This window comes from Ranitomeya imitator, chromosome 2 (assembly GCF_032444005.1).
Source record: "Ranitomeya imitator isolate aRanImi1 chromosome 2, aRanImi1.pri, whole genome shotgun sequence".
Lineage (NCBI taxonomy): Eukaryota > Metazoa > Chordata > Amphibia > Anura > Dendrobatidae > Ranitomeya > Ranitomeya imitator.
Window position 1 is genome coordinate 132,820,124 of NC_091283.1, and position 22,001 is coordinate 132,842,124.

At 49.8% G+C, this 22,001-nt stretch overlaps 1 protein-coding gene across 1 annotated transcript in view; it reads right to left on the reverse strand.

Moving 5' to 3' along the window:
• The window catches only part of TAF1 (TATA-box binding protein associated factor 1), a 102,589-nt gene that overhangs the window by 33,873 nt on the left and 46,715 nt on the right, over positions 1 to 22,001 (reverse strand). Inside the window, exon 27 of the mRNA XM_069747263.1 lies at positions 8,739 to 8,847. Coding sequence (XP_069603364.1) covers positions 8,739 to 8,847 — 109 coding nt within the window. The remainder of the gene's footprint in view (positions 1 to 8,738; positions 8,848 to 22,001) is intronic.

The following is a 22,001-nucleotide window of genomic DNA, read 5'->3' on the forward strand; positions in this document are numbered from 1 at the left end:
GTTTGACTTTTCAATGCAAAATTGACTGAAATTGAGATGGGACGCCATGTTGCGTTTGGAGAGCCCCTGATGTGCCTAAACATTGAAACCCCCCGCAAGTGACACCATTTTGAAAAGTAGACCCCCTAAGGAACTTATCTAGATTTGTGGTGAGCACTTTGACCCACCAAGTGCTTCACAAAAGTTTACAATGCAGAGCTGTAAAAATAAAAAATCATATTTTTTCACAAAAACAGGATTTTTGGTTGCTTACCGTAAAATCTGTTTCTCGGAGCCTTCATTGGGGGACACAGGAACCATGGGTGTATGCTGCTGCCACTAGGAGGCTGACACTATGCAAATAAAAAAGTTAGCTCCTCCTCTGCAGTGTACACCCTACCGACAGGAAGTAGGATATTCAGTTAGTGAGAAAGCAGTAGGAGAAGCAACGTGTAAAGGAGAAAGAATAATATAACAATAATAATAAACTTTATATATAGCGCCAACAAATTCCATGGCGCTCCACAGATTAACAGTTTCAAACACTCAAAGAGTGTTCAAAGAACTCAAACGTAAACAGTAAACAAAGCTGTTCAACTTGGGAGGGAGCTGTGTCCCCCAATGAAGGCTCCGAGAAACAGATTTTACGGTAAGCAACCAAAAATCCTGTTTTCTCTATCGCCTTTCATTGGGGGACACAGGAACCATGGGACGTCCCAAAGCAGTCCCTGGGGTGGGAAAAACAGACTTCCATCAGGTCCGAGGACTCACCACTGCCGCCTGCAGGATCCTTCTGCCCAGGCTGGCGTCCGCCGAAGCATAGGTATGGACCTTGTAAAGTTCAGCGAAACGTGTGGATGGAAGACCAGGTTGCCGCTTTGCGAAGCCGTCGGTGAAAGCCCTGTGACGTACCGCACAGGAAGCGCCGACTGCCCGGGTAGAGTGAGCCTTTCTCTCTGGAGGGGCACTCTGTTCTTGACCCGGTAAGCTTCCAAAATTGCCGTTCTGATCCAGCAAGCAATAGTCGCCTTGGAATCCTGATCCAGCAAGCAATATTCGCCTTGGAATCCGGCAGGCGTTCACACGCACCATCAGGGATGGCGAAAAGAGAATCCAGCTTTCGGAAAGCAGCCGTGCTAGCAAGGGAGATCCTCACTGCCCTGACGAGGTCCAGCCTGTTCAACGATTGCTCCAGAGGCTGAATCGGAACTGGACAAAAGGAAGGTAGAACGGTGTCCTCGTTGAGGTGGAAAGGTGAAAACCACCTTGTGAAGGAAGGAAGGCGGAGGCCTGGGACCACCTTGTCCTGGTGGAAAATCAAGAAAGGAGATCGGCAAGAAATGGCCGCCAATTTGAAAATGCGGCGGATCGAAGTGATGGACCTGAGAAAAGCCACCTTCCCAGATAGAACTGACATGGAAAACTCCCTGAGAGGCTCAGAGGGGGGAACCCCCAAGAACGACCAGCACAACCTTTAGATCCCATGAATCCACAGAGGCCCTGTACGGAGAGACAGAATGGGCTACTCCTTGAAGGAAGGTCTTAACCTGCGGCTGAGAAGATAACATCTTCTCAAAGGGAAGAAGAGCGCAGGAACCTGGTCCTTTAGGGAACTAAGAGTGAAGCCCGAATCCAGTCCTGCCTGAAAGAAAACCAAATGGAAGGCAGGGAAAAAGACATAGGTGAAAAGCGGTTGGACTTGCACCAACGAAAGTAAGCCTTCCAGGTACGATAGTAGATCCTGGAAGACGAAGGCTGCCTAGCCTGGATTATAGTGTGACTCATCCGGGCCGAAAGGCCGGACACTCTTAGAACTGTGGTGTCCACAACCACGCCGTTAAACTGAGCGACTGATAATTCGGGTGGCAGATCGGACCGTGGGACAGCAGATCGGGTCTGTCTGGAAGGCACCAGGGGCGTCCGCGAGAAGATTGACGATGTCCGCAAACCAAGACCTCCTGGGCCAATCCGGGACGATCAGAATGCCCGGCACCCCTTCTTTTTCGACAGCTTGGAAAGCAAGGGAAGGGGTGGGAACCGATAGGGGAGCACGAACTGCGACCAAGGAATGGCCAAAGAGTAAACACCACTGCGAGATAATCGCGGGACCTTGGGACGACCCGAGGGACATTCCTGTTCAATCGGGACGCCGTGAGGTCCACCTCTGGAGTCCCCCATCGAAGAGCAATCAGGTAGGAGACCTCCTGAAGTAAGGACCATTCCCCTGCCGCGAGGCCCTCGCAGCCGAGGAAGTCGGCGGCCTAATAGTCCACGCCGGGGACATGCGCTGCGGATCTCACCAGGACCGTAGCCTTTGTCCAGAGGAGGATCCTGGGATCTCGGCAGAGGCCAGAGAACTCAGAGTCCATCCCTGGAGGTTGACATATGCCACTGCTGTGTCATTGTCTGTCTGGATTCGAATTGGCAGGCTGCTGAGAATCCTTATCCAGTGAAAGACAGAAAGATGATCCGGAACTCGAGGACATTGATCGGTAGAGAGGACTCCTGCGCCGACCAACAACCCTGAAAAGAACAGGTGACAAAGCCCCACGCCTCCGCCGAGCAGGCTGGCGTCCGTCGTCACCACCTGCCAGGGAACTGGAAGAAAGGATATGCTGTGAAGGATCTGCTCTGGGATAAGAGAAGTGACCTCGGCCACCAGTCGAGGAACCGTTTGACCCGGGAGAAAGCCGGATCGGACGATGCAGGGAGAAGACAGACGTGTCCCCCTGTGATAGAATAGCCTGCTGAAGAAGTCTTGAATGAAACGGGCGAAGGGAAAATTGCTTCCGATGTTGCAACCAACCTCCTTAGGACCTTCATGGCCCATCGGAAAGGAGGGGAGCCGAGAACCCTGGAGCAAGCGAACTTCCCGACAAAGGAGGGAAATCGTGTCTTCGGGAAGAAAGACTCTGGTCAGACAAGTGACGAAGAACATGCCCAGAGATACGAGGCGCCGAACAAGACGAAACTTCTTCCTATTGACGAGCCACCCGCAACGGCTAGAGCGTCGGGGAAGATTGATAGACTTTCGGGAGCCTGAAACCGAAATTCCTGAGCCTCCATGGAAGCGATTACTGAATGAGGGAATATCATCCTGAAGTGTTTCAAGACGAGACTTCCTGTTAAGCAATTTGAGATCCGGACTGGGACGAACCGTGTAGTCCTCTTTCAGTACAAAGAGATTTGAACCGTTCCTGTTCTGGGACGGGAACGATTACCCCGGATTAAAGGAGGGAAACAATGGCTGTAAAGAAACCCGGGACTAGAGCGGGGTCTCTTGGAGGTTGGGATTCAAAGAAAACGATCCCAGGGCCGTGAAATGAATCTATTTTGTATCCAGAGGATACAAGTTCCCTGGCCCATGCGTCCTCTACTGAGGAGACCCAGACGTCCCTGAGGAACAGGAGACGGCTGCCCAGCCTGGGAAATGGGCTGGAGTCTAGTCGTGGGTCATGCCTAGGTGGAACTTCCAGTCCTGGACCTGGAGAATCCACCTTAGAAGTAGAGGGAACGCCAGGAAGGAGTGAGTCGAAGAATACCTTCTTCTCTTAACGTGCCTGAGGCCTCTGCTGTTGCGAAAAAGGAATCTGATGCTGCAAAGCGACGAGAAAAGCCGAAAGGACCGAAGTTGCCGCCTAGGAAGAGAACTGGTGCCGCCAGTGGCTTCCTTAGTAATTTGGTCCAGCTTGGAACCGAAAAGACGTGATCCTTGAAAAAGGCAGGCCCTTAAGGGACTTCTTTGATGACTCGAGCCAAACAGAGTGACGGCTGGCAACAACATTACTGTACTGAAGACGCGACGTCCAGGGAACAAATTATTCCCCGGCGTGAGTAATCTGGGTGGAAACTTCCGCCATCCAGTCTGGTGGAGCTCCGGCCTGAATGCCCCAACGGAGTTGTTTAGCCCCTTCGGATACAGACTTCGAAACCCAAGTGGAAGCGAAAGCCGGGCATAGAGATGATGCGGCAGCTTCGAAAGTCGAATTCACGAAGGATTCCATGATCCTATCGATGGAATCTGTCAGAGTCTCCCCACCGGACAGCGTGAAGACTGTGTTGGTGGCAAGTCTAGCAGCGGCGGATCCACAGAGGGAGAGGTCGTTCTCTAACGCCTCTCATTCCGGTTGGCGATGAGGTCCGGAGGAAAGAGATATGAGACTCCAAGACGCTTGTCTCTGTGAGAACGTCTGGTCGAATTCGCTCTTTCTCTGGCCAGAAGCTCCTCGATTCAGGATGAGGAGCGAATCCCCTGGGAGGTAATTTAGACCGTCTAAACGAAACCGCCTGATCTGCGGGTTCCGTCGAGGAATCTTTGATGCCACAGGTCAGATTGGACGCTCCAATGAGGCCTTGAACCATATCCCTCATGTTATGATTTGGTTAGACTCCGGCCCCAAATTATCCTCCGAAGGCGCATCAGAGAAAAACCTCGCCTTACTCAGGGGGGGGGGGGAGGATCAGGGGGAAGTCGACCACAGAGAAGGACCGTGGGGCGAGATGGACCGAGGAGAGAACTCAGACCAGCGTTCCTGTCTGGATCTTTCACGGCCTGTATTGGAAGACTCGGACGGAGCTTCTTGCGACCCGCTGGCTACTGCGGAAGTCTGCAGGGGCAACCGATCGAGCACGGACACAAGGGTCTGGGACACCCGTGTGAGATCCGCTATTGATAGAGACAGAGGGGAGGCCCAGCCTGGGGTGGGGACTTCGCTCTGAGGCGGAGCAGCAGGGGGGGTCTTGGGTGGTGAACATAATGTGGGTTGCTGCAGGCCTGTCTGAGGGAAGCTTGCGGTTACAAGACGCACCCTGAAAGTGTTTCACTAAGGCACAGGAAAAAGTAGGAGGTCGGGAGTGACCTTCCTTAAAATTAGACCGAACGGGCCCCTGAGGTAAATGTCAGAAGACTAGGGGACCGGGGATTGAGACAAACTGCGGTGCAAAGGTACTCACGGCAGACACTGCGGGATCCAGATGGAAGGTTGCACGGCCTTGAAGATGCTCCTCAGGAACGATAGCCCCTAGGAGAACAGGCAGACACATCTGGGGCACTCTTGTCCGAAACTTGCTGCAGGTCTGAAGAACAGCAGTGGGGAGATGCGAGGATGCCAGGAATTTGCACTCTTAGGATGTGCAAAGAAAAACGTTCCTGGCACTGAAATAAGCATCTGTGGCTGCCTGGGAGTGGTGGGCGGGGCTTAACCGCCAGGCCAGGAGCACCAAGATGGCGGCGGTGGGCGGAGCTTGCCGATAATAGTCGGGCGGGAGAAAAGCCCGCCCGAGGGAAAGGAAGTGGGAGGAGACGCAGCGCCGGAAGTAGGCCCCGGAAGAAGCCGGGGCCTAAATTTAAGGCCGGCGGCCGCCGGGAAGGGCCGCGGCGGCGGGTGAAGCGGCGCGGTTTCCTGCAAGGCCGCCGTGCCGTGGTAAAAGGGCACAGTGCGGCCGTAGGAGGAAGCGGCGGCGGTGCCTGCAAAGCCGCCGCACCAGAAGAAAGCGGTGCGGCCGCAGGAGAAAGCGGCGCGGCTGCCAGCGAGGCGGCCACGCCGTGTCAGAAAAGAATAGTGCGGCCGCAAGGAAATCGGCGCGGCTACCATAAGGCCGCCGCGCCAGGACAGAAACAGTGCAGCCGCAGGGGGAAAAAAGGCAGAGGCCGCCGCATCGGGACAGAGCACAGTGCGGGGGAAAAAGGCAGCGTGGCCGCCTGTAAGGCCAAGAACAGCGCGGCTGCCACGCTAATGGGGCGACGACCCCCGCCCCATGAGAAAATGTCAACCAGGTCAATACAGCCTGGAAAAAATCCCAAGGGACCCCCAAATAACTACCCTGGAACTGATGAAGGACCCAGAGGTACTTTGGAATACTCACCTAAAAAATCCCACGCCGTCCTTACTAACCTCATTCTGTGGGAAAATATCAGACATCCAGGGAGCTGATGGACGTCCTCGTCTCCTCCAACCGACAGGCTCTGGTGGGCGAGTGGGTGGGGGACGGAGCCAGGACCGGACTTCTAAGCACGCTTGTGTGCTAGGATCTTGGTCCTGGTGGGTGATCTATGAGGATACGGGGTGGCAGTACACGCCGTACTCATAGTCCGTATTGTGGGACTACAGGTGTGACTGTTCACCCTGTATCCCTCCAGAAAATCTGAAAAGAAACGACGCACATTGAGGTAGATAAGGGTCTAATGAAAGACCCGTGTCCACCTCCTACTGACACTAAGCTAAACTGAATATCCTACTTCCTGTCGGTAGGGTGTACACTGCAGAGGAGGAGCTAACTTTTTTATTTGCATAGTGTCAGCCTCTTAGTGGCAGCAGCATACACCCATGGTTCCTGTGTCCCCCAATGAAAGGCGATAGAGAAAAATGATTTTTCGCCCCCACTTTTGTATTTTCCCAAGGGTAACAGAAGAAATTGGACCACAAAAGTTGTTGTGCAATTTGTCCCGAGTACGCTGATACCTGATATGTGGGGGTAAACCACTGTTTGGGCGCATGGGAGAGCTCGGAAGGGAAGGAGCGCCGTTTGACTTTTCAATACAAAATTGACTGGAATGGAGATGGGACACCATGTCGCGTTTGGAGAGTCCCTGATATGCCTAAACATTGAAACCCCCCACAAGTGACACCATTTTGGAAAGTAGACCCCCTAAGGAACTTATCTAGATGTGTTGTGAGAGCTTTGAACCCCCAAGTGTTTCACTACAGTTTATAACACAGAGCCGTGAAAATAAAAAATCTTTTTTTTTTTTTTTCACAAAAGTTATTTTTTAGCCCCCAGTTTTGTATTTTCCCAAGGGTACCAGGAGAAATTGGACACAAAAAGTTGTTGTCCAATTTGTCCCAAGTACGCCGATACCCCACATGTGCAGGGGAACCACCGTTTGGGTGCATAACAGAGCTCAGAAGGGAAAGAGCGCCGTTTGGAATGCAGAATTATATGGATTGGTCTGGAGGAGTCACATTGCATTTGCAGAGCCCCTGATATACCTAAACAGTAAAAAAAAAACACAACTGTCCCCATATTGGAAACTAGACCCCCCAAGGAACTTATTTAGATGTGTTGTGAGAACTTTGAACCCCCAAGTGTTTCACTACAGTTTATAACACAGAGCCGTGAAAATAAAAAATAATTTTTTTCCCACAAAAAGGGTTTTTTAACCCCCCAAATTTTTATTTTCCCAAGGGTAGCAAGAGAAATTTGACCCCAAAAGTTGTTGTCCAATTTGTCCTGAGTACGCCGATACCCCATATGTTGGGGTAAAGCTGTTTGGGGGCGCATGGGAGAGCTCGGAACGGAAGGAGCACTGTTTTACTTTTTCAACGCAGAATTGGCTGGAATTGACATCGGACGCCATGTCGCGTTTGGAGAGCCCTTGATGTGCCTAAACAGTGGAAACCCCCCAATTCTAACTGAAACCCTAACCCAAACACACTGCTAACCCACACACACCCCTAACCCTAATCCCAACTCTAACCATAACCCTAACTACACCCCTAACCCGAACATGCCCCTAACCCTAATCCCAACCACACCCCTAACCCCAACCACACCCCCTAACTCCAACACACCCCAAACCCTAATCCCAACCCTAACCACACCCCTAAATCCAACACACCCCTAGCACTAATACCAACCGTAAATGTAATCCAAACCCTAACCATAACCCTAAATTTAGCCCCAACCCTAACTGTAGCCCCAACCCTAACCCTAGCCCCAACCCTAGCACTAACCCTAGCCCCAACCCTAACCCCAGCGCTTTTATACGATAAAAACTATTTTATATAAAAAAAATAATTATTTTTGCATCGCTTTATTCTGAGGACTATAACTTTTTTATTTTTTCGCTGATGATGCTGTATGGCGGCTCATTTTTTGCGGGACAAGATGACGTTTTCAGCGGTACCATGGTTATTTATATCCGTCTTTTTGATCGCGTGTTATTCTACTTTTTCTTTGGCGGTATGATAAAAAAAATTTTTTACGGTGTTCACTGAAGGGGTTAACTAGTGGGACAGTTTTATAGGTCGGGTCGTTACAGATGCGGGGATACTAAATATGTGAACTTTTATTGTTTTTTTTTTTGTATTTAGATAAAGAAATGTATTTATGGGAACAATATTTTTTTTTCTTTATTTAGGAATTTTATTATTATTTTTTTTTTTTTTTTTACACACATGTGAATTTTATTTTTTTACACTACAACATTGCTTTGGGGGGGCATCATGTTATAGGGTCAGATCGCCGATCTGACACTTTGCACAGCACTGTGCACAGCACTGTGTCAGATCAGCGATCTGACAGGCAGGGCTGCAGGCATACCGCCGCCTGTTCTGAGCAGGCGCTGGTAAGCCACCTCCCTGCAGGACCCGGAAGCAGCCCCGCAGCCATTTTGGATCCGGGGCCTGCAGGGAGAAGAAGGTAGGAGACCCTCGGAGCAACGCGAGCACATCGCGTTGCTCCAAGGGTCTCAGGGAAGTACGCAGGGAGCCCCCTCCCTGCGCGATGCTTCCCTATAATGCCGGAACACTGCGATCATGTTTGATCGCGGTGTTCCCAGGGTTAATGTGCCAGGAGCGGTCCGTGACCGCTCCTGGCACATAGTGCCGGATGTCAGCTGCGATAGTCAGCTGACACCCGGCCGATGGCATATGACGTACTATCCCGTCGGTGGTCATACGGGCCCACCCCACCTCGACGGGATAGTACGTCATATGTCAGAAAGGGGTTAAGCAGATGAATCATGTTGAAAGTCTTACATTCAAGTAATCACAATGCACAGTGCTTCCCACTCTTCTCTTCTTCTTCTGGGGTAACTGCTGCTTAGGGAACTTCAAGACCAAGGATTTCCTACGAACCTCATCCGCACTAGAAGAAAACACAAATGGAAGGTGTGAATAAATTCCTATAAAAAAAAAGGTTAAGTCAGCAGAGGAGGAAAGGTCTAGCCGGTAGTGTTTGAAAAAAGTTGAGGGTGAGGACCAGGTAGCGGCCTTGCAAATTTGGTCAATCGATACCTCAGCTTTCTCTGCCCAGGAGGTAGCCACGGCTCTGGTGGAGTGAGCCTTGATGCCACCAGGAACCGGAGTGCCACTCGCAAAATAGGATAGACTAATGGCCTCCCTGATCCATCTAGCAATGGTACTTTTAGCTACGCCACACCCTTTACTACCCTGAAAGGCTACAAATAAGGTTTGGTCTTTCCTCCACTGACTAGTCATGGTCATGTATTGTAACATAGATCTTCTTACATCTAACATATGAAACTTTTGTTCCCCAGGATTTTTAGGATTATTACAAAACGATGGTAAAGTAATCTCCTGACTCCTATGGAATTTTAGGACCACCTTGGGGAGATACGTCAGGTCTGGTCTTAGAATTATCCTGTCGTCAAAAACCTGAGTATAAGAAGGGCATATCAACAGAGCTTGTAAATCACCTACCTTACGGGCCGATGTTAGGGCTACCAGTAGGACTGTTTTCAGGATGAGTAATTTAGGTGACAACTCCTGCAAAGGCTCAAAAGGGTCTTTTGTTAAGGCTTCTAAGACTAAATTTAGATCCCAAGGAGGGATTTTTGGGATAATAACCGGCCTAGACCTGCCACAGGATTTTACGAATCGTGAAAGCCACCTATTTGATGCCAGGTTGCAGTTGTATAGGGCCCCCAAGCCTGAAACTTGAACCTTAAGGGTGCTAATTGCTAATCAGAGTTGCAACCCTGCCTGCAGGAACTCTAGGATTGGTCCCACTGGAGCTACATTCCCCAACGGTTCACCCAGGAAGTCAAGAAACTTTTTCCACATCCTTCTGTAGATTCTAGATGTTATAGGCATTCTGCTTTTCAAAAGGGTGGAGACTAACCCTGGTGAGAATCCTTGGCGACTCAGTAACGCCCTCTCAAATTCCAGGCTGCCAGATGGAAACCCTTCACCTGAGAGTGGGTCACTGGTCCCTGGGTTAACAGGTCCGGAACTTCTGGCAGAATCCATGGGTCTGTTAATGACATCTGCCTTAGAAGGGAGAACCATGGCCTTCTTGGCCAGAATGGAGCTATGAGTATTATTTTTTGCTCGGTCTTCTCTGATCTTCCGGACTACTGTTGGAATCATCACTATCGGGGGGAATGCGTAGGCCAGACAGAACCTTCATGGTATTAGCAGGGCATCTACTGCAAAAGGATGTTCTCTTGGGTTTAGGGAGCAACATTTTTTTACTTTGTTGTGTGAGGGGGCAAATAAGTCTATTTCTGGTGTACCCCAGGCTTGTATTATTTGTTGGAAAACCTCGGGGTTCAAGGGCCATTCCCCCTGTCTCAGACCTCTGCGACTCAGGAAGTCTGCCTGTGTTTTCTACACCCCTTATGTGTACTGGCGACAGGTGTTGTTCTGCCAACTGGAAAAGTAGATTTGAGACCTCCATGAGGCCCCGGAATCTCGTCCCCGTTGGTGATTGATATAAGCCACCACTGCTCGATTGTCCATCATGATTCGTGTATGGCAGCCCTGGAGCAAGGGGAGAAATTGTTTCAAGGCCTTTTCCACTGCCCATAGTTCTTTTTGTTTGAGCCATAATTCCTTTCTTGGAAAGACCAGGTTCCTTGTACTGAATGAGACCTCAGATGAGCCCCCCAACCTATACCGCTTGCGTCGGTCGTGATGATGTCTTCGACTGGTTTCTGCCACTGGACCCCCATTGTGAGATGTTCCCTCACAGTCCACCAAATTAGGGAATCTCTTACGCCCTGAAAAAGACATAGATTTCCTTCCAAATGCCCTCTTAACAGTTTCTGAGCTGATAGAACTTCCCACTGCAGTTGTCTCAGGTGAAATTGTGCCCATCCTACAGCCGGAATGCAAGACGTTAATGAGCCTAGTAGGGACATTGCATTTCTTAGGGTCATCGCTGGCTGATGTATTGCTGTACTGGTCAAGCTGATTATTTTGGCTACTTTGTTCTCCGGAAGGAGGCAGAGCTGACGCTCGGAGTTCAGTATTAATCCTAGGAAGGACTGGACTTTTACTGGAACTAACTTTGATTTGGGGATATTTATTATCCATCTCAGCTCTATTAGAGTTGATGTTACAACTGTTACTTGATGGGAGCAATGGGTCTCTGTCCTCCCTACCACAAGGAAGTCATCCAGCTATGGGACAATCACCACATCCCGGGATCGGAGGTATGACATTACCTCTACCATCACCTTGGTGAAGACCCTGGGAGCTGTAGACAGGCCGAATGGAAGGGCTGTATATTGGTAATGTTTCACTTGGTTTTGTATGTAGAGCGCTACTCTCAAGTATTTGCGATATTCCTGATGTATTGGGATATGATAATATGCATCTTTTAAGTCTATTACTGCCATGAAGCAGTGAGGGAACAGAAGTTTTGTGGTTGTGTTGATGGACTCCATCTTGAAGGAGTAGTTCTCAACTGATTGATTGAGCTTTCTTAGATTGACTATGGTTCTCCAGGAACCATCTGGTTTTTGTATCAGAAAGACCCCCTTCCTTCCTCCCGAGCCGGGACTTCCTGCAAAACATTTTTGTGAACAAGTCCGAGGACTTCTGTTTCCAGAGCAGATTGCTCCTGCTGGGACTTCCTACAGGGAGTTGGAGCCTTCCTCCAACCTCTGATGTAATGTCATTGGGGGGATTTTTTTGCTGATGTAGAGGGCCCTTTGAACATATAGCCCAATCCCCTTTTATCTTTAAAGTTCCAATTTCTCCTATCTCCTGGGGGACGACCTCTGTTATATCTTCTCCTCCGAAAGAAAGGTTTTTTGGGATCTCTAGAGCAGAGGTCCCCAACTCCAGTCCTCAAGGCCCACCAACATGTCATGTTTTCAGGATTTCCTTAGTTTTGCCCAGGTAATAATTGCATCACCTGTGCAATGCAAAGGAAATCCTGAAAACATGACCTGTTGGTGGGCCTTGAGGACTGGAGTTGGGGACCTCTGCTCTAGAGAAACTTGGAAAGGCTTTCTTTTTATCTCCTGTATGTTCCAAGATCTCTTCTAGCTTTTTTCCAAAGAGGAATTGAACGTCGCATGGGATGGAGCAGAGTTTATGTTTAGACAGCAAATCCCCCGGATAACTTTTAAGCCATAGGGCTCTCCTTGCCGCATTGGACAAGCCTGCTGCTCTAGCTGTTAATCTTGCAGAATCCGCAGAGGAATCTGCCAAAAAAACTGCCGCTCCTTGCACTAAGGATATATTCGCAAGGATATCACTTCTAGGACCTTTATCCCTTAGCTGATCTTCTATCTGCTGTAGCCAAACCATGAGAGCACGAGCCGTACATGTCCAAGCTATTGCTGGTTTCAAGCCCCCAGTCGAAGCTTCCCAGATGTGTCTCAAAAAACTATCTGCTTTTTTGTAAAGCGGGTCTTTTAGGACACCTGAATCTTCTAATAGAAGGGAAGATTTTTTCAAAGATTTCGCCACCGCACCGTCAATTTTAGGGATTTTCTCCCAGGATTCGGAGTCTTTTTCCTCAAAAGGATATCTCCTTTTTGATGAAGAAGGCAAGGTACCCATTTTCTCAAGTTTTTTCCATTCTTTTTCAATCAATGCTTTGATTTTTGAATTGACTGGAAACGTACGTTTCCTTTTTTCTTCTAACCCGCCAAACATGACATCCTCAAGTGACCTAGGTGTCTTCTCCTCTTTAAGACCCATTGCAGACCTGACTAATTTAACTAGTTTTTTTACATCCTCAGTTGGAAAACATGGTCGACCCCCTGTATCACTGTCTGAGGAGGAATCTGAGGACTGGATAGAGGCGGAGGAGGTAGAGGGAGCCCGGGATGATTTATGACTCTCCTGTCTCTGAGAGGTATCCGAATCTGTAGACACCTTGCAGCTTTTCCTCCCTTTTTTTTTTTTAAGGGCCAGTTTTAAGGAGTCTTATCTCTGCCTGTATTATGGCTTTAAGGCTAGTGGCAAAATTAGGGGTCTCTTCCTGTATAGTTTTATTAATGCAGTCAGCGCAGAGGTCCTTCATCCACTGAACTGCAAGCGGAACTTTACAAAGGGCACATTCTCGATTCTTTGCTTTGCCGCTAGATTTCCTCGACCCCTAGTGATCAAACAGAAAAAATGGACCCTGTTACCATAAGGGTGACATTCACGTAGATCACTCACCACCGCTGACAGTCAAGGGTACCGGTTTCGGAGGCTGGACAGATGCAAGTGCAGCGTCCCTTCTGGACGCCGAAGAGTCTTGCCGGACAGGACGACTGATGCTCCTACCACTTGAGCGGCTGCTCCTGGTGGCTCAGCAAGGCATCTGGTGAGAGCTCCTGATGCGGCTGCTGCTGCCGTGACAGCGGCTGCAGCTGCTGCTCTTGTTGCCCCACTTCCATGATGAAGCTTTTTGGGCATGAGCGTGTCTTCTGTGGTCATCATTCGTTTTATGGGGGATCCACTGCACTCCCCTCCCCTCTTCTGCCACGCCGCCGGAGTCCTATACCACTGGCCGGCGTTTTCTTCATGGGCGCCGCCATCTTGGATCCGGCGCCCGCCTCCGACATCACGCGGGCACGCCCATTCCCAGAGTGCCTTGCACGTGACGTCAGACGGGCGACCCGAAAGCGGCCGCCGCACCTGGACGCCGGCAGAGACAGGAGGGCAGCCACGGAAGGAGCCCGCCTATCCGACCGTGCTGCACGGACGCCGCTCGGACGCAAAGCCCCGGAGGACCTGCGGACAGCGCATCCAGAACCCGAACACTGACGCACAAGTGCTGCCTGTTCTTCCACGCCGGGACGGGTACTGGGTAAGTGGAAACTTCTCCGCCGTGTTCAGCACGAGGGTCCCTGTCAGGACAGGAAACCTAACTGAAGCGACAGAGAGGTACCGCCCTTTTATTTTCAGTAGGGTTTCCTGTCCTGACTGGGCGGATCCACTCTCTCAGGTGTGCTGTCATGGGGGAAGGGAAAATCCATCTTTCTTTCTCGCTTCATTGGGGGACACAGGTAACCATGGGACGTGCAAAAGCGGTCCCAAGGGTGGGAAAAAAAATAGTCAGAGAAAAGAAGACTTTGGCCGGCCGGTGGGAAACCGCCGCATGCAGTATCTTCCTACCCAGGCCTGCATCCGCAGAAGCCTGAGTATGCACCTTGTAGAACCGTACAAAGGTATGAAGGGACGACCACGTTGCAGCTTTGCAAACCTGCAAAGCCAAAGCCTGGTGACGAACGGCCCAAGAAGCTCCCACAGCCCGGGTAGAGTGAGCCCTCACCTCGGGAGGAGGCTGTTTATCCTGAACGCGGTATGCCTCCAGAACCGCTGATCGAATCCAACGAGCAGAAACGTACAAAATAATAATCAAAGAAGGGAAATTTAAAGACTGTGTATCATGTTGTCCCCTTAAAAAGTATAAGTTTAATCAAGAATTCTTTAAAAAATACCACTTCCCAGTGAAACAGAAAAAAAAAAAAAATACAAATATGGATCTCTAATGTGCACCTATCCTAATATAATAACCCTACGCTTACCTACTGTCCCTTCCTAGCAGTGGAGGTTGGCACCCTGATAGATAATATGGCGCCCCCACTCCGGGGCGGCTGACATCTGCTAGCCCTATTACGAACCTAACCAACTAAAGGAGGGAAAACAATGAGCAATAAAAAGAGATGAAAGAAAGCGTGAAGTAAGAAAAATACATATAGGTGCACAAAGAATACCAATATAGCCCCCTTCTATATTGGAATCTCATGTAGGACGATTCAAGCATTAGGAAAGGCAATAGAAGCGAACAAATCCGTATAGGCATTTATCATTGGCTATAATAGCGCATTGGTGGTTGTACATACCAAAGAACAGTTGAGCATTTTTTAATCACTATAACAGGAGTTATACTGAGAATATATAATACTGTTGAACATCCTGTAAAGCGCTGATTATAACTACTGTTTATTAGCCCTTACGAGGGAGGTGTTGCCATACATATGTTATATCTTATATTTTAGACTGAACCAGGTCTTTTGTTAATATATGTCCTTCCTTCTATGGTTATCTCATTATTTTTGCACAGTTATATCCCTGAGAAATGTGCAGTAGGACTGGTAGATTTTTTCGAGCATACGGATTTGTTCGCTTCTATTGCCTTTCCTAATGCTTGAATCGTCCTACATGAGATTCCAATATAGAAGGGGGCTATATTGGTATTCTTTGTGCACCTATATGTATTTTTCTTACCTCACGCTTTCTTTCAACTCTTTTTATTGCTCATTGTTTTCCCTCCTTTAGTTGGTTAGGTTCGTAATAGGGCTAGCAGGTGTCAGCCGCCGCGGCGTGGGGGCGCCAAATTATCTATCAGGGTGCCAACCTCCACTGCTAGGAAGGGACAGTAGGTAAGCGTAGGGTTATTATATTAGGATAGGTGCACATTAGAGATCCATATTTGTATATTTTTTATTTTTTATTTATTTATTTTTTTTTTTTCTGTTTCACTGGGAAGTGGTATTTTTTTAAAGAATTCTTGATTAAACTTATACTTTTTAAGGGGACAACATGATATCGAATCCAACGAGCAATAGTGGATTTAGAAGCGGGGAGCCGTTTTCAACGACCTTCAGAGACGACAAACAGAGGATCGGACTGGCGAAAAGAAGCAGTTCTGGTAAGATAGACTAGGATAGCCCTGACCAAATCCAGCTTGTGGAGAGATTTCTCCAAGGGATGAACCGGGGAAGGGCACAAGAAAGGAAGGACGATGTCCTCGTTGATGTGAAAAGCCGAAAATACTTTTGGTAGAAATGAAGGAACAGGCCGCAGGACTACTTTGTCCTGGTGCAGAATTAGGAAAGGAGAACGGCAGGATAATCCCGCTAACTCGGATACCCTCCTAATAGAGGTGTTGGCGACCAGGAAGGCCACCTTCCAAGATTGGAGAGAAAAGGAAATGTCCTGGATTGGTTCAAAAGGCGCGCGTTGGAGAGCGCCGAGAACGAGGTTGAAATCCCATGGCTCAAGCAGGGAATGATAAGGAGGTGCTATGTGGGCAACACATTGGAGGAAGGTCCTAACTTGTGGAAGGGAAGCTAGGTCCCTTTGGAAAAGGATGGACAGGGCGGAGACCTGGCCCTTTAAAGTACTCAAAGAAAGACCCGAATCGAGACCCGCTTGAAGGAAGCCAAGGACTGAAGGAAGGGAAAAACCATAGGGAACAAGCTGTTGTCATCGCACCATCGGAAAAAGGCCTTCCAACATCTATGATAGATGCGAGAAGAAGCCTGTTTCCTAGCTTTTATCATGGTCTGTATGATGCTGTGAGAAAAACATGCGTCCTTTAGGACCGCGGCCTCAATGGCCATACCATTAAATTCAGAGACTGAGAATTCGGGGAGAAGAGGGGCCCCTGCGATAAAAGATCCGGACGGTCTGGGAGTCTCCAGGGGACGTCCAACAGCATGTTTACTAGCTCCACGTACCAGGCCCTGCGAGGCCAATCAGGAGCTATTAAGCAAACGGGGACCCTCTCTGCCTTTATCATTTTTATGACCCTTGGGATCAAGAGAAGAGGAGGAAACAGATAGGGCATGTGGAACTGGGCCCAGGGGATCACCAGGGCATCGCAACAGACAGCCATCGGGTCCCGAGACCTGGCTCCATACTGGGGAACCTTGTGGTTCGTTTGGGAGGCCATTAGGTCCACGTCCGGAACTCCCCATCTCTGAGTTATTTGGTTGAAGACGGTGGGATAGAGAGACAACTCGCCTGACGTGAGGCTCTGACGGCTGAGGAAGTCGGCTTCCCAATTGTCCACCCCTGGAATGTGGAGAGCTGAGATGGCGGGAATGTGGTTCTCTGCCCAGCGTAGAATGTTTGACACCTCCCTCATGATCTGCTTGCTGTGAGTCCCTCCCTGATGGTTTATGTAAGCCACGGCCGTGGCGTTGTCCGACTGAACGCAGACCGGATTTCCCGCGAGGAGGGGCTGCCAGCGGAGGAGGGTGAGGAAGATCGCCCTGATCTCCGTGAGATTGATGGGGAGAAGGGTCTCCTGAACCTTCCAGCGACCGTGCGCTGTGTGATGGAGAAAAAACGCATCCCACCCCTGAAGACTGGCGTCGGTGGTGATCTGCCAGGCGAGGGGGAGAAATGACCTCCTGCGCAGCATGGAGGCGGAAAGCATCCACCGAGTGAGAGACTGCCTCACATTGAGAGGAAGGCAAATTGGGCGATCTAGGGAAAGTTCTTGTGCCAGGCAGACAGGAGAGCCAGCTGGAGAGGGCGAGAGTGAAATTGAGCGTAGCGTACTGCTTTCATGGAAGTGACCATCTTCCCTAGACCTTTCATACAGAGCCGTAGAGGCAGAGGGACTGGGCGCTTTAAGGCTTTGATGCCCTGGCGGAGGGAGAAGAACTTCTCTTTCGGGAGGAAGACCCGAGCTTAGATGGTGTTGAATTCCATGCCCAGGAACTCGGGGAGTTGAGTTGGAATCAAGGTCAACTTATCCCTGTTGATTATCCAGCGTGTCCAGAGTGATCTGGAGACTCTGGTCGCAGTCCCGATGCGACGGACCCCTGACTAGAAGGTCGTCGAGATAGGGGATTATGAGGATCCCCTTTGAACGAAGGATGGCCATGACCGCTGCCATTACCTTCGTAAAGACCCTGGGGGGCGGACGCTAGGCCGAACGGGAGAGCTGTAAACTGGTAATGTTTTCCTGGATCGCGAAACGCAGGAACCTCTGATGCTGCTGACAAATCGGAATGTGTAGGTACGCATCCTGAATGTCCACAGAGAACAGATATTCCCCCGGTTCCATGGAAGAGATCACCGAGCGCAGTGACTCCATCTTGAAGTGTCGAACCCAAAGGTGGCAGTTCAACTGTTTGAGATCAAAAATGGGGCGGAGATAGCCGTCTTTTGTTAGAACCACAAACAGATTTGAGTAAAACCCCAAAAACCGCTCGTGGTAAAGAACAGGAACGATCACTCCTGAGGTGAAGAGGGCATCCATGGCCTGGAGGAGCCCTGAGGCATGGGACGGCTGCTTGGGTGGACGGGAGAGGAAGAAACGTCTTCCTGGGGGCGAAGAAAATTCTATTTTGTATCTTGATGTGACGATCTCCCTGACCCAGGCGTCGTCGACTACCGATAACCAAGCTTCTGTGAACAGAAGAAGCCTGCCTCCCATCCTGGAAAGATTTCCAGGTGGGGGTGACCCGTCATTTTGAAAGAGAATCTGTAGCTGCGAGATCAGGAAGGTTTAGAGGAACGGCTCTTAGCCCTCCAGTGAGGGGTAGGCCTGAAGGAAGGTTTCCTCCATTCCCCCTGAGCGGAAGAACGCTCCTGCTGGGAGAAACCGCCAGAGAAGGAGAAGGGCCAGAAGGGACTGGGGTCCCCTACGATTAAAGGGGCGCTTAGGCCTGGATTGAGCGAGAGAGGTGCTCTTTCCACCTGTAGCGTTTGAGATGATCTGGTCTAGCTTAGTGCCGAAGAGCCTGGAGCCCTGGAACGGGAGGCCAGTGAGTGAGGTCAGCGTTCCACACCTTCAGCCAAAGGAGACGGCAAATGGCAATGATGTTGCTGTTTGCTCTTGCGGAACAAGCAGCCGCATCCAAGGAGGCATTTAACAGATATTTCCCTGCATGTGCAATCTGGTCAGCTAAATCAGGTAGTTCCTCCGAAGGAGCCGAGGCAACGATGCCCCTGCGAAGTATCTTGGCCCAGGCAGACACGGCTTTTGCCACCCAAGAGGAGGCGAAATTCGGGCAGAGAGAGACGCCGGACGCCTCAAAGGCTGATTTGGTTAAAGCCTCAATTTGCCTGTCAGTAGTGTCCTTAAGAGACACTGCATTAGGGATAGACAGAACTGTCTGCGAGGATAGACGAGACACAGGTAGGTCTACCTTAGGGAAATCAGACCATTTGCTGACTAGCTCTGGATTAAAGGGCTACAAGATATCCAGACGCTTTCTTCCTGGAAAACATTTTCCAGGTTGTTCCCAGTGTCTAGAGATAGTATTCTCAAACTCTTTGTGATTGGGAAAAACTCTAGAGGGCCATTTCACCTGTTTGAATGAAACGGAGTCCTCCTGGGAGGTGGAATCCTCCTCAACTTCAAGGGTTTGAATAATAGCCGAAATAAGGCTATCTACCATGTCCTGCGTGCCAGATGTCTGATCTGTATCTGAATCAGACTCTGTGTGCGAAAGTACATCCGACCCGACGTCTGCCTCAGTGGAGGGTGAAAGGGTGGAGAGGGGTATTCCAGATGGTGCCGCGGGTTCGGAGAACTGGATGAGGAGCTAGACAGTTCTCTTTCTGGATCCTTTGTCCAAACTGACTCTGTGCGGGTCGTGTTCAGGTGCGAGCGAATCATAAGGGTGACAGGGGACGAAGTCCTGCCAGCGGGTCCGATAGTGGGTAATGCGGGGAGTACCACACTGCTCTCTCGGTCGCTTAAATGTGGGAAAAACAGGGTGAGAATGTGCACCCTGTTACCCGAAGACATGAATCTGAAAGGGAAAGGGAAATGATTAATAAAACACAAAAACACTTTCAAAGAAAATAATGCGGATCTCGAGGTTAGATCCAGGTCTGCCTCCTACAGACACTAAGCAAAAACAGAGTTTCATTGTCCCTGTCGGAGGGTGTATACTGCCGAGAAGGAGTTAACATTTCCTTATTTGCATAGTGTCAGCCTCCTACCGACAGCAGCATACACCCATGGTTACCTGTGTCCCCCAATGAAGTGAGAAAGAAATGAAGGTGTCAAGATCTGGAGAAGTTGTGGACAGAGGACCAGGTAGCAGCCTTGCAAAGCCATACAACAGAAGGCTGATGCCGAACCACCCAAGAAGCCGCCACCGCCTGGGTGGTGAGTTATAACTTGGGGTTTGCTCAATAAGCTTCCAGATTGGTAGAACAGTGATGGCAGCCTCAGAGGCGGAGTGACCTCTATGGCAGCCATCCTAAATGTTAAAGGGAACCTGTCACACACCCAAGCCACCTCGCGAGACTTCGGCATTATCTTCAATGGAGCACGGTGACCAGCTCCACTGCGCAGACGCCAGATTCCCAGCCCCGCAGTGTGAATACATCATAAAAGACTGCGGGGCAGGATCTGGGGCCTCGGCTACACGAAGGCGCCGGTGACATCACGACAAAGAGAGGAGGCGGCGCCCGGAGGAAAAAGGGGGATGATTGATGGCTGCAAGGCGGTTGAGTCAGGGGAGAAAACATACCTCCCTGACTCAATAGAGGTATGGCAGGAAATTTATAAGTCATTATTTCAGCATTCCTAGGGATAATAAACATAAGAGCCACCTTCACAGAATGCAGCCTTAGTGCTGCTGAACGTGCCTCTTTTACTTTAATAGGCCCTGGGGGGGAATGACAGGTTCCCTTTAAACAAGGGGTGTGAAAATGTGTAAAAGGCCGTCTCCAACAGGTAGTGATGCACGACTCTGACCAAGTCCAACTTGTGTAAAGGATCACTAAGCGGGATGAGAGGGAGAAGGATGAAGGCAGCACAATCTTATTAAGGTGGAAATAAGAGCCCACCTTAGGAAGAAAAGAGTGCATCAGAAGCATGACCCCTTTGTCCAACAGGAGAGAGCAGCAAACTCAGAGACTCACACGATGGAAGTGATCACTAAAAGGAAGGCCTCCTTCGAGGAAAGGAAAAGTGGGGAGATATCCTGAATCGGTTCAAAAGGAGAGCACTTTAAAAGCTGCCTAGCACCATATTCAGATCCCCTAGGTTCAAGCAAGTCTGATAAATGGGGGGTCAATTGTGCCACACCCTAAAAGAAAGTAAAAATTTGAATCCTGTAAGCTAAGTTCTTTCGAAAAGGACAAAAGTGGAAGGCAAAACTGTGCAAAAGCAAAGCAGATCTGGACGATCCGGAAGCCTCAACGGTATGTCTGCGAGAAGGTTGAATATGGACACGTACCAAGATCTTCTGGGCCAATCCGGTGCCATGAGGATGACGAAAACCCCTCTGATTTGAAGATCTTGGGCAACTTTGGTAGCTGGGTCAGAGGATGGAACAGATAAGGAAAGGAGAGATGGGACCATGGAATTGCCAGTGTGCCTGAGGCAATTGCTGGAAGGTTGAAAGACCTCGACATGAACCGAGGGACCTTGTGGTTCAGTCTGAGTGCCATCAGATCAATGTCTGGAGTACCCAACAGTAGGCAGATGAGTTCATAGACGGCTGGATGAAGTCTGCACAATTAGCCACTCACAGAGGGGGAAACTTGGTCGTAATGTGAGCCACTGGAACAGTATAGTAGTTACATGTGTCTTCACCTAAGTGAAGCGTTTCTCTGGCTGTGCCCATTCCTTGTCTAGCAGTTTGCTGAACTGTGTGTTTCTAAAAACCTTTGGCGGTACACCTAACCATCCTGAAAGACATTGTCTCTGCAGGAAGAGATAGAGCTTCTTCCTTTACATTCAGGGATTGGATCACAGAGCAAACAAAACTGTTAACTATGACTCTAAAAGTACCGTTACACTAAACGACTTACCAACGATCACGACCAGCGATACGACCTGGCCGTGATCGTTGGTAAGTCGTTGTGTGGTCGCTGGGGAGCTGTCACACAGACAGCTCTCTCCAGCGACCAACGATCCGGGGAAAGACTTCGGCATCGTTGAAACTGTCTTCAACGATGCCGAAGTCCCCGGGTAACCAGGGTAAACATCGGGTTACTAAGTGCAGGGCCGCGCTTAGTAACCCGATATTTACCCTGGTTACAATTGTAAAAGTTAAAAAAAAAAACAGTACATACTCACATTCCGATGTCTGTCACGTCCCCCGCCGTCAGCTTCCCTGCACTGACTGTCAGTGCCGGACGTAAAGCAGAGCACAGCGGTGACGTCACCGCTGTGCTCTGCTTTACGGCCGGCGGCGCTGACAGTCAGTGCAGGGAAGCTGACGGCGGGGGGACGTGACAGACATCGGAATGTGAGTATGTACTGGTTTTTTTTTTAACTTTTACAATTGTAACCAGGGTAAATATCGGGTTACTAAGTGCGGCCCTGCACTTAGTAACCCG